The sequence below is a fragment of the Theobroma umbraticum genome, unplaced genomic scaffold (genome assembly GCF_002168275.2).
Source record: "Theobroma umbraticum cultivar Fairchild unplaced genomic scaffold, ASM216827v3 scaffold_146.0, whole genome shotgun sequence".
NCBI classification, from domain to species: Eukaryota; Viridiplantae; Streptophyta; class Magnoliopsida; order Malvales; family Malvaceae; genus Theobroma; species Theobroma umbraticum.
In genome coordinates, this window is record NW_018397265.1 from 7,492,111 (window position 1) to 7,508,969 (window position 16,859).

Sequence of the window (16,859 nt, forward strand, 5' to 3'; positions counted from 1 at the left end):
GCATTATGTAAATGTCATAGCATCTCAATATACTTTGTATACAAGTCAAGGTTTCGATGATGGGAATACGAATCTAGGTGAAAGAATATTTTTGAGTCTAGGTGAAAGATTTCGATATACTTTGTACGCAAGTCTAGTTGAAAGAATATATTTGTGTCTCTCCAAAATGATGAGAGGGTTTGTAAAATATTTTTAATAAAAGTTATTTGTTCGTATTAGGATTTCACTAATGAAAATATTGTTTTACCTTAATGATGGGATTTATTTGATAAACTTGCAAAGACGAGTTTTCTTAAATAATTTTTCAAGTGAAAGAACATCTTTGTGTTTAATCAGTATAATGGTTGAATTTAAGAAATATTATCAATAAAAGGTTTTCATTTAACAATTATTTAGATTTATGTCTTGCATTCCTTAATTGTATCATGTGCACATTACACTCTTAAAAATCAAATAAAGGACTTTAAGTTACAACTAAAATAAAAAAAAATAGCATAATAAATTACAATTAAAGAAAATAAGATGAAAATTAAGAATTAAAACTAAGTAAGAATAACACATGATTAGTTAATATTATTTTTTTAACAGACGTTGCAGAGGTGCTAATACTTTTTTGGTACGTAACTGTATTTTTGAACTTGAATACTGTTCCATAGATCGGTGTCTATTTCATTTAAATGAATTTAACTTAAATTTAAAGTAACATATTTAAAAAAATAAAAGTGACTAATCATACTTCAACAAAAAAAAATTTGATGACAACTACATTTCACTTTGAACAGTCATGTTCTTAGACCCACACGACATAATAATAGGAGACGAGTACAAAACCGTTAATAAAAACATGTCGCGTGTCTGAAAATAATCAGGAAGAGAGAAGGAGGGAACGAAGGGGAGGGAGGATAGGAAAGAGAGAGAAGGAGAGGAGGTTGCCTGTGCTGAACCGGTCGGAATGAAAGTATTGGGCGAGAAAAGAAAGTCTAGTCCAAAAAAAATGTGGGCTTGAATTTTGGGCCACATTTATCTATACCCCTCATTTGGGCCGAACCATCTGACCCAATTGCTCTCATGGGCTTAAAAGAAACTAAATTTGCTGACGTGGCAAAATTAGCACAAGAGAGAACCGTGGAACCTGAAACCTAACTCCTCGAAAACGTTTTATTTAATTTAATTTTTTTAATTAATTTAGAATTTATTTTTTTTATTTTATTTAGATTAATTTTTTTTATTTTTATTAAAAATTTAAATTAATCATATTCTATTTAAAAATAAAATATATTTTTTATTTAAATTTTTTATTAATTATTTTAATTATATTAAATAATTAGAAATAGAGTTTTATTAGGATATGGATCTATAATGTTATAAATAGGTCTCTTAAGTTTAGTTATGGATCATTTAAGTTAAAAGTTTTCATCTTAATAGTTTCTAACCTTACGGACCTTTCCCGACTTCCCCAAAATCGATAAATACCCAATTTTCCCAAACACTTGGAAAGTTGAAACCTGGGAAACTATTGAAACAATGTTGAGGTTGGCGTCGAAGAGGCTGCTAGGGCTAGCGTCGTGGGAGGCAGCACCGTCACGGACGGTACAGATTCTGCCGCGGCTTTACCACGAGAATGTAATCGACCACTACAACAATCCTCGGAACGTCGGATCGTTCGATAAGAACGATCCTAACGTCGGGACGGGCTTGGTTGGCGCTCCGGCTTGCGGCGATGTGATGAAGCTGCAAATCAAGATCGACGAGAACACGGGGAAAATCAAGGATGCTCGCTTTAAAACCTTTGGCTGTGGGTCGGCGATTGCTTCTTCTTCTGTAGGTATGTGATTCCGTTATTCCGATTAGGGTTTTGTATTATCTGCTCCTTTGGATTGTTAAAGGTTGATCGAATGCTTTGTATGTTTATTCCTAGTTTTGAGATTGCATTTGTCAAATAATTAGAAAGAAATAATTTTGATTATTGCAACTGTCTCACAGTTTAATGGCTATTGGGATACTTAATTTCGTGCCCGTTTTATGGCTGTTTAATTCGCTGCTTGGAATTCGGTGCTTTGAGTTTATTGCAATAGATTGGGACTTAGGTGTTTTCTGTGGACGAGCTATGCTATAACTTGGGTATTTCATGTTGCAGCTACTGAATGGGTGAAAGGGAAGAGCACGAAGGAAGTGTTAACAATCAAAAACACGTAAGTTCCATCCCTTATCTCGAAAGTTTATTTTTTTTTGGATTCATCTAGTTATTGTTTTACAAGTATATGTTTTGATATCCCTTGTTGTGTCCATTTATTTCATCAGATTAAGTATCTTCCACGCTTTGAACTTATGTTCTAATAGCTTTTATCTGCTTTTTATTTGGTGGTGTTTGCATCTGGTTAGAGAAGGCATTTGTTTCTTGCAGCTATACACATACACTTACATGGAGCTAGTTTTCTATTTGGTTATTTGAAATTCATTCTAAAAAATATATTCTATTTGAACTAATGATTAACTGTGACATCAATATGATGAAATAATCATTTCTTATGCTTAATTAAGTTTTAGAGCACGATCTTGAGTATTGCCGATATCACAGCTAAAATTACCAATGGGAAAAGAAAATGTGGGTTATAATTTTTTAATTAGAATTTGTGTGGTATAAAGTTAATTATATGGCTGTAGATAGATAACTTTACAACATCTCAATTTAAGTATCTGGTGATTATGTGCAAACGATTATCAGAACTAACCTAAACAGAAGATAAGCTAATATATAGGTTTCTTGGTTTAGCCAATTGCTGTGTTTCTGTCAAGGTTTATAACATGTATGGAAACAAGTCAGTTTAACATGTAAGGATAACATATTTTAGAGGAGATGAACCAAGTAAATAAATGATTGATATGAAAGAATGTTGTCATGTTTTCATCCCCCCTTAAAGACAATGGTGCAATGTACACGACCAAGCCCCTGTATTGTGTTTAACCTAGATGCAGTTCTAGTTTCTTATGTTCCCTTCAATCTAATGTAGTAATGTTGAACTGCAAATCTGATGGTGTGTTCGGCACGATTGCACAGTGCATTTGGGAGCTCCTGACTGCACTGTGCAGTGGTGCCAAACTGCATCTGAGTGCTTTATTGTGTTTTTCCTGACATTTGTAGCTTCTAAAAGGGAATACATTATATATATTGCAGGGAGATTGCAAAACATCTTGCGCTTCCCCCAGTTAAGCTGCACTGCAGCATGCTTGCAGAAGATGCTATCAAGGCAGCTGTGAAAGATGTAGAGGCTAAACGTGCCAAGTTAAATGGCAGTTCAGATGCTGCACCTGTTGAGAAGTCTGCTGATGCCTGATTCCTGCATATATGCTGAGAAAAAAAAATTATCTGAAGACTTGCTGCACATAGCTCATCTAGAGTTTCCCCAGCATCCTGCAAAATCAGTTGGACAGCACAAAACGGAAGCTGAGGAACTCTAACAAAACTATGTACAGGACACACTTAAAAACTTATGATAGGAGTAGGGGATGTTTGATCCATGACTATTAGCTAAATTATATATGTGAATTAAGTCTTGCCTCAACCTAGATATAATGTGATATTGTTTGAGTCTGTTGTAGACTTCTCTCACCTTTTATCAAGTATGAGGTTTGCAATTTACCTTTTTATTTCTTCTGTGAAACTTGCATGTCAATTTTGGGCCAAAAAGGTAGTTTGCCTTTGTGTGAAATGCATTATTGAACAAGCATTGTTGGATTGGGTTGGGAAGATTGATAGGTAGAGGATCTTACCAAGGGTAATGGTCTTGACAGTAATGATCCTATGACGCATGCATGTCTTGCGTGGTTCGAATGCAAAAGTAAGAAACTAAATGTTGTAGTTTGCTACCATATTAATTAGCATTTAGAAAAGATCAGCTATATTCGATAAAGTAGTTTTAGATATTACTTAGCTGCTACTAATCTAATTCCATGCATGTGCAAACTATGGTGATTCCTATTCCAATTAAAGGTGAAGAAAGCGTCCAAAGTTAATGGTGCGGTCTTGCGGGATGTACCAATGTGGGGAGAGCTCCTTTCAATGCAATGGCTACATTAGCATTACCCATCTCCTTGAAAGCTTCTTTTGGATGGTTGCTTGTGTATAAAGCTTCAACTCCTCCTCCATGCCGATTATGGAGCAATGAATTAAACATTGAAACAAGTCTTGCACTGTGGTTTTAGGTAGGGGGAGGGCAGGTTCATTAAAATGCTTTCAATATCAATAAAGCTATCCTAATTAATGCTGCATTTAGCATTTTGGTTGTAAAGGAAGAGAGCAGGCTGGCACCATCGTTACATGTTAGGCTTAAATAGCAAAATGTTTCTGAATTATATCTTTTCTTCAATTAAATCATTATTCTTTTATCTATTTAAATAAATTTTTAATCTTAACAAAACATGTGAGCAGTTAATGTGATCATGCATTTAGTCACGTTAATTATTATATGATTATATCAACTTATTAAATTATATATTATGTGCTTATAAAATATCACTAGATATTTTATATCCATGTAGCATTTTGTAAAATGCCACTTTGCATAGAATATGATAATAAAATAAAACAAAATAAAAGTTAAATAAAAGTGGTCAAAGTAAATTAAGATACTAATATAAATTAATGATTAAAGAAAAACAAAAGAGATGGTTTCTTAGGCGGCGCCCAGAGTCAAGGACATAGTCCGGTCCAAAGTCCAAACTCACGGGAAGTAAACCTCACGCTCTTGCCTCTCGGGTAGCACTCAAACCGATCTCCACGGCCAGTAACCCAATCCCAGTGTGCAAAGTATTATCGTACTTTCAATATTTCTCCTTTGGTTCGCACGATCCTGGTTCCAGTGTTTTGCCTTTCACCAGTTCAACTCAGTTATCATCCAATCAAAAAAGGGTTTCAAAGGTTGGGCAATTCCACACCTGTTTTGGGTTTTTGGTTTCCAAGTCTTCAATTTCTCACCTACTCCATATCTCATTCTTTTGTAGACTTTTGACTATTTTTCTTTGTTTTTTTAGCCAATTCACCAGCTGGGGTTGAATTTTGCTTTTCTATTTTGATTTTGGGATGCTTATCTTGATCATTGAATGTTGGTTACTTTTCTTGCTGACCTTTTCCTTTATTAAATTACAGTAACCATTTTTATTTTTGTACTTTGCACCCTTTATTTATAACTGGGGTCTCAGTCAATCTTATTGTCAATTCCCAAAGCAGCCCACTTTCTCAGCTTTTTTTTTTCCAATTCAACAACCCCATTTCATATTTTTGCTTATTGATCTGGATAATGAATTATTCATTTGTAGTATTTTCTTTGTAACAAAATGAATTTGGTAAATTGAGTACAGGACAAGTGACCAAAAAGGCTCTGCCCCAAAAAACAGTTGGGGCGGTGTGGTTAGGCAGCAAGTGGTGAGAATATTGTTGGATTAATGGCTGGGTTAAGTGGAGACCAAGTTCTTGAAATTGACGATAAGCTTGAGGACATTCAAAACAATATTAATAAGAACGGTAATTGTGATAGTAACCTTACCAACAGAGAGGTTATAGACAAGGCAGGGTTGGTGGTGAGAGGGGAGGAGAATAGTAACAATAACAATCAGGGAGGTGAGAGAGAGATGGCTCCTCCTGCTAGCAATTCCATTCACAGGTCAGGTTCAAGGCCTCAACTTGACCTTAGCAAGGCTGCAATCCAGGGCAGTTCTGAGGAAAGGGATCCTACCATTTTGTTGCCTAATCAGTCTGATGATATTTCTCATTTGGCTCTTGATATTGGAGGTATGATCATTTCTGATTCAACCCTTCGTTTCTTCTCTTTAAAGTTCTTTATGTGTTGTTCTTTCTTGGATGGTTTTGGAATGCTTTTGCATTTGGAATTGGTTTTTGCTTTAATGGTTGGCTATTGCTTTCTGGGATTTTTTTCCTTTCATTTTTTGGGGGAATGGAGATGGAGAAAAGCTGGGTTTCCTGTTTGGTCTATGTGATATATCTAATTACATGCATGCTATTCTTTCACCCTTTTCTTCTTGCCTTTTTCTTCCTCCTTCTCAACCACACCCTTATGTATGAGGAGGAGATTGATAATACCAACTCTAGTCTGAATTATCGTGGAATTAATAATGGGAGAAGATTGATAATACTATATCTGAAGGAATAATGCTTCATTTGGATTATTATATTTTGTTTCTTTAAGAAATCCCTGTACCTGCTTCTGATTTCAGCATTTTAACTTCTTTAATAAGAGTTCAGATGACATTTGTAAGTTATTACTGTTTTAACAGCAAAATGAGGCCCCTGCTGTAACAGTTTCCCGCCCTTTCTCCACCCTAGCTGTGCATGTTGGTTCTGTTCGTTTGCTCCATGCTTGATGGCAATGGTTCTTTAATCATATTACAAGAAACCTCAAAAGAAATTATTTGCAGCCTCTTCCAATACATTCAAACATCTGTTTTTTCAGGTTCTCTCATTAAGTTGGTGTATTTTTCAAGACATGAAGATCGATCAATTGATGACAAGAGGAAGAAAACTGTCCAGGAAAGACTGGGTATTTCAAATGGTAACAGGAGAAGCTATCCTATTCTTGGTGGCAGGCTTCATTTTGTGAAGTTTGAGACAAGCAAGTTAAATGAGTGTTTGGATTTTATTTCTTCCAAGCAGCTTCACCGTGGTGGTATGCATTTGTATATCTTTCAGTTTTCATTTTTCTTTGATCTTCTTATTTCTGAAAGTTAGAGAGTGCACATGCTGGTAGCATAATATTTGTGGCTTTTTTACCTGCATTAACATATTATGTTCAGTAATTGCATTCAGTCTTTTTGATTAGTCTTTTTCTTTTCCTTCTTCCTTGCTAATAGGAATTGATTCCCACCATTGGAATTCTGAGGCCCCAGCCAATGAAAATGCAGTTATCAAGGTATTTTTGTTTTTATGACTTCTTCATAGCATTTTTACATTCTAATCTGTAGAAGTTGCACCAGTTTTATATTGCATTGCAGAGAATATCCTGTATTAAAGTTTTGTTTTCAAAATTTCTATCATAGTAAAATATGCATGGCATCTCATTTGACCTTGGCAATTTGAATTCCCCGCTAGTTCTAAGCAATTTTTTCCTTATGCTGACAGAAAAACATTGGACTACCCTTCACTGTATATGCTGCTGTCTCATTTCTGCTGCTATTTGTTAATTTACTCTTCATACAAGATACCATCTCTTCGATTCTGAGTTTACATGGCTCATTATATGGCCTGGCTCAAGTTCTTGACCATTCATTTTCCTAATATTTTAGCAGTCTTTTTTCTTTTACTTAAGCAGCTATATTATGAATATTTTTCCTGAGATTTCATTAAAAAACTGTCAAAATATTTCATTGATTTTGAGAATGGTCTTGTTCTTGAGTAATAATTGCAATGATAAGGTCAAATGTTCTTTGTAGGTATAAGAATTGTTTGACTAAAGTTAAATTGTTAATAGCCTCAACCACTTCACATTTATACTTTTTTAAATGCATAGTTCTCCTAACAAGTTGAGTTTGTGAGAAGGCCACAGGGGGTGGGGCGTACAAGTTTGCAGACCTCTTTAAAGAAAGGCTGGGGGTCAGTATCGACAAAGAAGATGAAATGGATTGTCTTGTGGCAGGAGCAAATTTCTTACTTAAGGTCAATTCTTTATTAAAATTCCATTTTCATCTTTATCAACTTGCACACACGCGTGCACAAAGATCCTTATGTTTGTTTGATTGTGGAGATTTGAAGTTGAATGCATAGAATTATGCTGTTCTGTCTTCTTGACGAATTCATGAACGCATGCTAATTATTATGTGGTCTTGTCTAGCACTCTTCATGTAGATGAACATTGAACATAGAGTTGCCAAATGGCTGTTGTTTAAGCAGAAAAAGCTGCTGGTAGTATGTTCTTGAAGCGGTTGAGAATCTTCCTGAGGGGCAAATCTATACATCAGTAGTGAGATAGCCAATCTTATAAGAGTTTTGGTGAAAAAATAATTTGTTCATTTGTGGTAATAGTTCCTAAAGTGTGTAGAATTGATGATTATTTTGCAATCTGCAATCATGGGAATGCTTGAGGAGGGCTATCCTGGCTATGGAGGAAGTTGGGTAGAAAATTGAGCAAACTGTTGATTATCCAGATTAATTAAGGTCATTTATAATCCTAAACCAGATTATATATAATCCCAACATGCATTGGTGTAAAAAATTGTTTTGAAAATATATGTGGGTATTTTTCATATACTTTTACAAAAGTTATACTTGCTACGATAGTTTGCAGCAAACATCTCAAATGTAAATTTGGTATTGTAACTGAGCAGGCTATTCGTCATGAAGCTTTCACACACATGGAGGGCCACAAAGAGTTTGTTCAGATTGACCATAATGATCTGTTCCCCTATCTTCTTGTTAATATTGGATCTGGTGTTAGTATGATAAAGGTATTTTTTTTTTCTTGTACCCTCATTTTCAAGCTGCTTGGGACATAAGCTTGACTAGGATATAAAACAATTTACACTCCTGGCCTGGTGAAGGTTGATGGGGATGGGAAGTTTCAACGTGTTAGCGGAACGAATGTTGGAGGTGGAACTTATTGGGGATTGGGAAGGCTGCTAACGAAGTGCAAGAGGTTGTTTTAATCTCCTAGTCCATTTTGTGTTATCCCAAGATGCTACATATTCTCTGTATATAATTTTATGCAAGCCTTTCTCTTAATTCATCCCCTTTTTCAGTTTTGATGAACTGCTCGAGTTGAGTCAAAGGGGAGACAATAGGACCATAGACATGCTTGTTGGGGACATTTATGGTGGTATGGATTACTCTAAGGTATATGTTACTTATCATCTTTTCTATCTGTTATCGAAATTTGTTACAGGCATGGGCAACTATAAGATGCGTCAATTCTATGATCTATGGACCACTTGGTCATTCTTGATATCCGCTATGGTTACCACCCTCTATTCTTAAATCATCACAGATTGGTCTCTCTGCATCAACCATAGCTTCAAGTTTTGGCAAGGCTATTTCTGACAAGAAGGAGCTTGAAGACTACAGACCTGAAGATATTTCCTTGTCTCTCTTACGGATGATTTCATATAATATCGGGCAGGTTAATTTCATGAAAACAAACCATTATGTAAAGTAGAATTACTTGATATGAAATATATTGGTTTTGTTCTCTTTTCTAAGGAATTGGTAATGGGATTAGGCTTAAATTCCTGCTTGAATTATCTTCTAGGATCATCTTCCCATATGATGGCTTGCCACTTTCCTTAACCCTGAGAAGGAGAAGAAATATATTGTGAAAAACAATTCATTTGCTGGACGTATTGAAAATGTTTTCACCTCTAAGAACTAACTTGTTAATTTAGTTGTGTATTAACTAGCTTTTATTGTGAATTTGCCATTCAACCCCCTACATAACCAATCAGATAAATTATATTGATGTTCCTTACGTTGTTAGATGTTTTTCTACTTCTGATTTCAGTAATTCTGCTATGTAGATATCTTACTTAAATGCACTTCGATTTGGGCTTAAGCGTATCTTTTTTGGAGGATTTTTCATAAGGGGACATGCGTATACCATGGATACAATCTCCTTTGCTGTTCATTTCTGGTAAGTGTCTCTGTCTCTCTTTATTATTCAAGTTTATCCATGTCTGGTCCTGTTGATGAGAAGTTACTGTACTCTCCAGAAATATCAAATGTTGTATCTATGGTCCAGGTCACAAGGAGAGGCACAAGCTATGTTCTTGCGACATGAAGGGTTTTTGGGAGCTCTAGGTGCATTTATGAGTTATGAGAAGCATGGCCTTGATGATTTGATGGTGCATCATTTAGTTGAAAGGTTCCCAATGGGAGCACCGTACACAGGAGGAGAGATACATGGACCACCACTTGGTGACTTGAATGAAAAGGCAAGTATAGTTGGATTTTGTGATATCTGGCCTGAGTCTATTGACCCCTTAGAGGTCAATGGGCCTGGGTTGGGTCTAAGTTGTAGTAAATGGGTTGGATTTGGGTTTGCCTCTCGTCTTCGGTTTGACACCACATTGAAAACATTTTACATATTTATTTTCTTAAAATTCTCAAGGTTTAATGTTCTGTATGGGGGGTTGATTTCAAATGAATTAGTCTTGGCATATAGATTACTCTGGGCATAACACTGGGCTTTTAAAATATTCCAAGAAAAATCAAGTAGAGCATTGTATATTAACAAATCTTGATATAATACTTTCAAAGGTCAATTTTACCTATTCAGGAAATTTAAAATTTTAGTATTTATTTTATATGTCATTTTTCTTTCTTAATTAGTTCCAAGGAGATCTTATTTTACCTTGTGTTCTCTGTTATCTGTCAATTTGAGAAATTTCATGTTTCGCTCAGTATTTGAAATACAATGGTTCTGCAGAACCTATTTCTTAAAATAGGTAAAAATATCATTCCTGTGAGACAATGAATCACGGAGTTAATGCTGCTTACACTTTATCACATAATTTTTTCACCTTCGATCCTGCTTTAGAAATATAAAAACGAAAGGTTTGGATGCATATACTTTGGCCAAGATGAACAAAGTTTTAGATGTAATAATTAATTCATTGATTTTAGCACCCTTTTACTTTATTTTAGTCTTGATAATTCTTGAACTTTTTCTTTAAGATAATAATTTACAGTAAATAAAGGGCAAAATTTTAGAATTGAAATCAATGAATATGTTTGCATGCTTCTAGTTGTGGAAAATAATTTGGGATGGCTGAAGAAAGTAAAATGGACTCAATTTGTCACAAAGGGATAATTGAATAGGGGTAGAGATGTGGAGTAGCTTTCAAGTGAGAATACTTTGGCACCCAAAGAACATATTCCCTTAAAAGTGGATAACAGGAGCAACCTATAGTATTGTTAGTCAAGATATAAACTCTGCTCATCCAGGATCAATAGCAACTATTATTATGCATAGCATAAGAGAGTATATTAAACAATTAAAAGCTGCAAAAGCATCTCCACTATAATGATTCCCTAGAATCTTTTCTTTTCTAAGGCAACATAAAGACTTGATTCCTAAAGCACCTGTGTGGGAATATGTCCAGTAAAAGTGGACTATTATAGAAAACCTTAACTGACACAGAGAGATTAGAACATATTGATGACTTACCAAGATTGAAATCTAGATATTGCTGTTGTTAAATCGAAGAAAGGAAATAGGTGAAGGTTATCCATTTAATTTGTTAGAATACTACCTCAATTTTCTTAGTGTATGCTAGGGCTAATAAGGTATATGAACATTTCTCTTCTTGGATAGCTGTTTCCAAAATTTGGTGCTTCATTCATCCTATATTAGGACACAACATGTCGAACCTTTCTGATGAAGCATAAGCTTGATCTGTAATTTTTTCTATCGAAGCAAGGTAGACCAACAGAAAATATTTTCATTTCGATCATGAGATCTCATGCTTTTCTAACAGAGGCTTTTATGCTTCTTTTCTAAGATCTCTAAGGCTTCGTCCATTTTTAAATTCTTTCTTTCAGCTTTTGTTCTCCCCACTTGACCTCACACCCAATTTGTGTGGATTTAACTGCAGATTTCTTGGATGGAAAAGTTTGTGTTGAAGGGGACTGAGATTACTGCACCAGTACCAATGGCTCCACCTGGAACCACAGGACTTGGAGGATTTGAAGTTCCCTCTTCCAAAGGTGGTACTTTGCGCTCTGATGCAAGTGCTTTAAATGTTGGAGTTCTCCATCTTGTTCCCACTTTGGAGGTGTTCCCATTATTAGCCAACCCAAAAATGTATGTAAATAACACTCTGGTGTTCCTCACTGTATTCTATCTCTGATCCTATTCTTCTTCTTTTTTTAATTTATAGTACCTATAATATTTTGCACATATGTCCTGCGAATGCTTAGACAAAAGACCAGTAGCTCATAGGATCTGTTTATATATATATATATATAAACAATATGTGAAGAAGTTGGATGGTATTGACTACTCTTTTGTCAACTTAATGCAGCATGCTATGATCTGCAAGAAAATATTTGCATTATGAAATATACTATATTATACGCTATTTTTTTTATCTGTCCATGCAATTGTTTAAACTCATATCTTGAATTACATGCAAACAGGTATGAGCCCAATACAATTGATCTCTCAGATCACAGTGAGCTAGAGTAAGTTTGCACCTCAAATATGCTGCTTCATTCTTTATTCAAGACTTCAGCTTATTTTGGAAATACATGTTGCTTCAGATATTGGTTCACTGTGCTTTCGGAGCACATGCCAGACCTTGTTGAGAAGGTAATTTAAACATTATAAAACCCTCTCTCTCTCTCTCTCTCTCTCTCTCTCTCAAGTGAGCAAAGCAAATCCCTGAGTGACTAAATCATGAAAGATCTGCCAATTGTATTTTAAGAGAGGAGCCATTTCTGGTAGAGTTTTGACAAATTCAATGTCACTGATTGGCGATGGCATTTCAGAATAGCATTCAAGATTCAAAATAACAATTTGAGAATTTGCCTGACATAACCTAGTGCATACTGATACCTGGGTCAATTTTCATAAGAAATGTTAATGAAAACATAAAATCATATAAGCTTGAGGCTGTAATTTTCCTTCTAGAGCTAGTCAAAGATTAAGGACAGCTGAACTTTCAAATGGTTAAAATGCATTCTCCTAATCCTTCATTTAGGATCAGGAAAAAAGAAACTTCCCTATTTCAAACAAAGAAAAAAATGGAGAAAGAGAGAAAGAAAAAGTATTCTCCTTGCTTTCTTTGGCCATATTAAAAGGACTTCAGTTTAAATAATTGGAAGTTGAATTGCTCTTAGAACTATTGTATAATTTGTGAGCTTGTCATACATGTTAGGCAGTGGCAAGTGAAGGTGGAACTGATGATGCTAAAAGAAGAGGTGATGCTTTTGCTCGTGCTTTCTCTGCTCACTTGGCAAGGTGACTTACTCTAATGATTTTTTTATATATATAGTTAGTTGATAACTGGTAATATCTAGTCAACCCCATAGATGGAAAAATATCATGATTGTAGCTGAGGTTTTATTTTTTTTATATTGTAGAGGATCATTATAAACAAGAGAAACATGGGAAAGGCAATAATTTTAAATTGAAAATCACTTTAGGTCACTTTGCTTAGAAACTGTTATCTGAGATCAATATAAATGCTGCTTTTCAAAAAGCTTGTGGCACAGTTTATTATTGTTTCTAAATTTTGTTGAACTAAAAGTTATTGGAGACAAATTGAATTTTTACTTTTGGATGCTTTTGCACTTACACCCAACCGAATAGGTTGATGGAGGAGCCAGCTGCATATGGGAAGTTAGGGTTGGCTAATCTTTTGGAACTAAGAGAAGAGTGCTTGAGGGAGTTTCAATTTCTTGATGCTTATAGAAGCATCAAACAGAGGTAACCTGCATTTCAACCAAGTTGTGAAAATGCTTTTTCATTTTTTAAAACTTAGCTGTCCACTTTTCGTGCAATCTCATATGTTATGTGTGCATGGACATTATGTAGGTGTGCTTCCTTCATTATACCTTGCATCAATACATTTGTTTTCTTATTTCTTCATACATGAGCTTCAAAAATTACATGTACCATACTTAACTTGATCCTAAAAAATATGAAAGTGTTTTAACACCTAAATATAAATTAGGTATATCTCTAGTGGCTTTTTAATTAATAAAATTTTGAAAATTTGTTGATGAAGAAAAATTTTGAAAATAATGCAAGCCTAATCCGGACAGGTGGACTTTCCTCCAGTAAAATGAAAAAATCTGCTTATTCTTTTCTCACAGAACTGGTTTAGTAAGAGGCTGAACAATTGCATTGGCTGCTTGCATTTGTTTGAAGAAAGGAAACACCATTTAAACTATTTTTAAGACATTTAATGTTTTCAAAGATAAGCCCAGTGGGAAAGCAAAATATAACTTTTGTCTTCCCCCCAACTGAGGTAGGTCTATGTGGTTACATTACGTGATTTAAATCTCTTTCAACATTTGATTTCCCAAGCATTTGTGCATGGGAGATGACAAGGGCATTAGAACTAGTCGGATATTTGTCCAAATACCTGCCTGCACTAGTAGCTACGCAGGCTTACTCATACAGTTTCATGATTCATCTTGCCAAATTCATGCAACACAGATGGTCATTCAATGTTGTTTCTTGGGATGATGGTTAAACTCCATTTACTTATCACTGTTTCACCGATCACAACAGGGAAAATGAGGCATCTCTTGCTGTTTTACCTGATCTGTTGATGGAGCTTGACTGTATGGATGAGGTATGTTTAACTTTGAATTTTTCCTTATTTCCTGATTGAAGGATCTTGCACTTACTGAAAAAATTATATCAGATAGTGTAAAATAACCTTGCTTCAAGTTTATTCATTCTTATCTGAAAAATGTTATTATATGTATGAAACTGCTGTATCAGGTAAAAGACTCAGATGTGAATATGTGATCATTTGATATAAATTCCGAATTGGATTTTTGGTTTGGGTCACATAGTTCACACCACCATCCACCAGTTGTAATGCACTGCCTTTCCTACTATTTTGCTGACCTTTCTTAATTCTCCTCATATGCAGGAGGCAAGGTTACTTACCTTAATTGAAGGTGTTCTAGCTGCAAATATATTTGACTGGGGATCCCGTGCCTGTGTTGATCTCTATCATGAAGGAACAATTATTGAAATTTATAGAATGAGTCGCAATAAAATGCAAAGACCTTGGCGGGTATGTGGAGAAAAAATTGAATATATTTAAGGAATCTTGAGTTGCACTGTATTTTTTATTGAATAGAAAATTCAGTTCAGAAAAAAAACTCAGAAACAAACTCTTTGTTTCTGTACTACAGGTGGACGATTTTGACCTCTTTAAGGAAAGAATGTTGGGATCGGAAGGGAAGAAACCTCAGCCCCATAAGAGAGCTTTACTCTTTGTGGACAACTCAGGTGCTGATGTTGTCCTGGGCATGCTTCCACTAGCAAGAGAACTCCTCCGGTGTGGAACAGAAGTAAGTTTGTCTCTTTATTGTGCTGGTCAAAGATCTTCCACTGAATAATGACTTGGAGAATGAGATTGCCTCAAGTAGTTGAGTCCTATACACTTCTGAGCCCTCCATTGTCAGTGTGAAATGTGTCTGTGTTCTCTTTCAATGCTTTGTGTCATAAATTAAGAAGTATAATTATTCTCTTCTGAAGATGATTATTGTGCTGCACAAAAATGCCTTAACTTTTGAACTGAAATAGCAATCTTGTTTTGTGGCCTGGTTATCTTCTGCAATGGCTTTATCTTATTTCCTTACCATTCAAATTGCAGATTAACTTATAATGAGATGTTTCTTCAGGTTGTTTTGGTTGCAAATTCTCTTCCTGCACTGAATGATGTAACTGCTATGGAGCTTCCCGATATCGTTGCTGAGGCTGCAAAGGTTTGCCTTTTCTTGATATTGCTTGCTTTTCCCTTTCACTTCGCTTCTCCATTATTTTTTATTTGAATACGTTTTTTGAAGCATCTCCTCATTTTATTCTAGAGAGAGAGGGAATCAGGTTCACACATAAACTTGAATTATAGATGAATTAGTGGACAACTTGCATCTAACTTGAGAGTTTACAAGACCTTTCTAGCAGAGATTGGGGATGAAAGAAAAATGAAATCAAAATTTTAATGCAACAGAGACATGTAAATGGCTTCATTTCTAGTTTCAGCTTTTCAGCTTTTGTTGTACTTTTTACCATCATGCATTCAACATGGTAAGCTGATTCTTCTTAGTCCACAGCATTGTGATATCCTTCGCAGAGCTGCTGAAGCTGGGGGTCTCCTGGTGGATGCAATGAACAATACATTAGATGGTTCTAAAGAAAATGCATCTTCAGTTCCTTTGATGGTTGTTGAGAATGGGTGTGGGAGCCCATGCATAGATTTACGGCAGGTCAGCTCTGAGCTAGCTGCAGCAGCCAAAGATGCTGATTTGGTATGGTATTTGTTCTCTGATGCTTGCTTTTCACCGACTTGCTTACATCTGTCATGAGAATAAGAGAAATCATGCATTTTTGCCGTGCAGATTATCTTAGAAGGGATGGGTAGAGCTCTCCACACCAACTTTAATGCTCGGTTCAAATGTGAAGCCCTGAAGGTATGGTTCTGTGATTTTCTATGGAAACAATTAAATGTAGCCTTTTCTGTAGTATACGGAATATTTATTGAGTGGAATCTTTGTATCAGATTTTTCTTTAGCTTATGGTTTGTTACGCTGGTAATCCTCACCAAATCACTTGATGTAGAGGAGAGGGTAGAAAATATTTCAGCATTTCAGCTTTTGCAAAAATATACGTTTTAGAGGTTTCTCGGGACCCTTGACCTAACACAAATACCCTGTTTGCAGCTCGCAATGGTGAAGAATCAGAGGTTGGCAGAAAAACTGATTAAAGGAAAGATATATGATTGCGTTTGCAGATACGAACCTGCCAATTGAAATCTGATAGACAAACAACTTAAGGAAAAAACTGATAACAACTTCAGGAGTGGAGATGGAGCAAAGGAAAGCCCACAGCATTAGCCTATATCTTCCTTTTGTCTGTTTTTAAGTTTATGATTTGTTGAGTAGAGCACTTGGTATTTACCAGGCAGCTGCTCGCAGAGCTTCTTCAAATTGTGTTACTATTAGTAGCTCCATCATTAGCTGATTTCAGAGGGATAACAAATCTTCATTAGGATATTACATTGGAAAAGTTCTTCATACATCAACTGTAATTAATCAGGAGAAAACATGTTTGTAGATTGTTGTCAGAAATGTAGTTTAGCATCAGAACTATTATTTGTTATTTGTAACTTGCTAA

At 35.3% G+C, this 16,859-nt stretch overlaps 2 protein-coding genes across 3 annotated transcripts; both read left to right on the forward strand.

The window, feature by feature from the left end:
- The first annotated feature begins 1,396 nt into the window (after positions 1-1,396).
- LOC110422539 (iron-sulfur cluster assembly protein 1-like) lies at positions 1,397-3,648 on the forward strand. The gene is made up of 3 exons (XM_021436496.2): positions 1,397-1,825; positions 2,138-2,192; positions 3,176-3,648. The coding sequence occupies exons 1-3, from the start codon at positions 1,525-1,527 to the stop codon at positions 3,333-3,335; spliced, it is 516 nt and encodes a 171-aa protein (XP_021292171.1). The 5' UTR covers positions 1,397-1,524; the 3' UTR covers positions 3,336-3,648.
- Positions 3,649-4,678: 1,030 nt separating this feature from the next.
- On the forward strand, positions 4,679-16,844 carry PANK2 (pantothenate kinase 2). Of its 2 annotated transcripts, XM_021436317.2 has the most exons (23): positions 4,679-4,918; positions 5,359-5,788; positions 6,468-6,680; positions 6,865-6,923; positions 7,550-7,666; positions 8,335-8,454; positions 8,548-8,642; positions 8,746-8,839; positions 8,991-9,122; positions 9,517-9,629; positions 9,738-9,930; positions 11,593-11,801; positions 12,137-12,181; positions 12,260-12,308; positions 12,877-12,959; positions 13,311-13,427; positions 14,238-14,301; positions 14,608-14,754; positions 14,876-15,034; positions 15,368-15,451; positions 15,800-15,994; positions 16,085-16,156; positions 16,406-16,844. In XM_021436317.2, exons 2-23 carry the CDS (start codon positions 5,443-5,445, stop codon positions 16,493-16,495), a joined length of 2,796 nt encoding a protein of 931 aa, XP_021291992.1. In that variant the 5' UTR covers positions 4,679-4,918; positions 5,359-5,442; the 3' UTR covers positions 16,496-16,844. The 2 variants fall into 2 exon arrangements, with proteins under 2 accessions (XP_021291992.1, XP_021291994.1); XM_021436319.2 differs by lacking the exon at positions 4,679-4,918 and having other exon boundaries at positions 4,959-5,788.
- Positions 16,845-16,859: the final 15 nt, after the last annotated feature.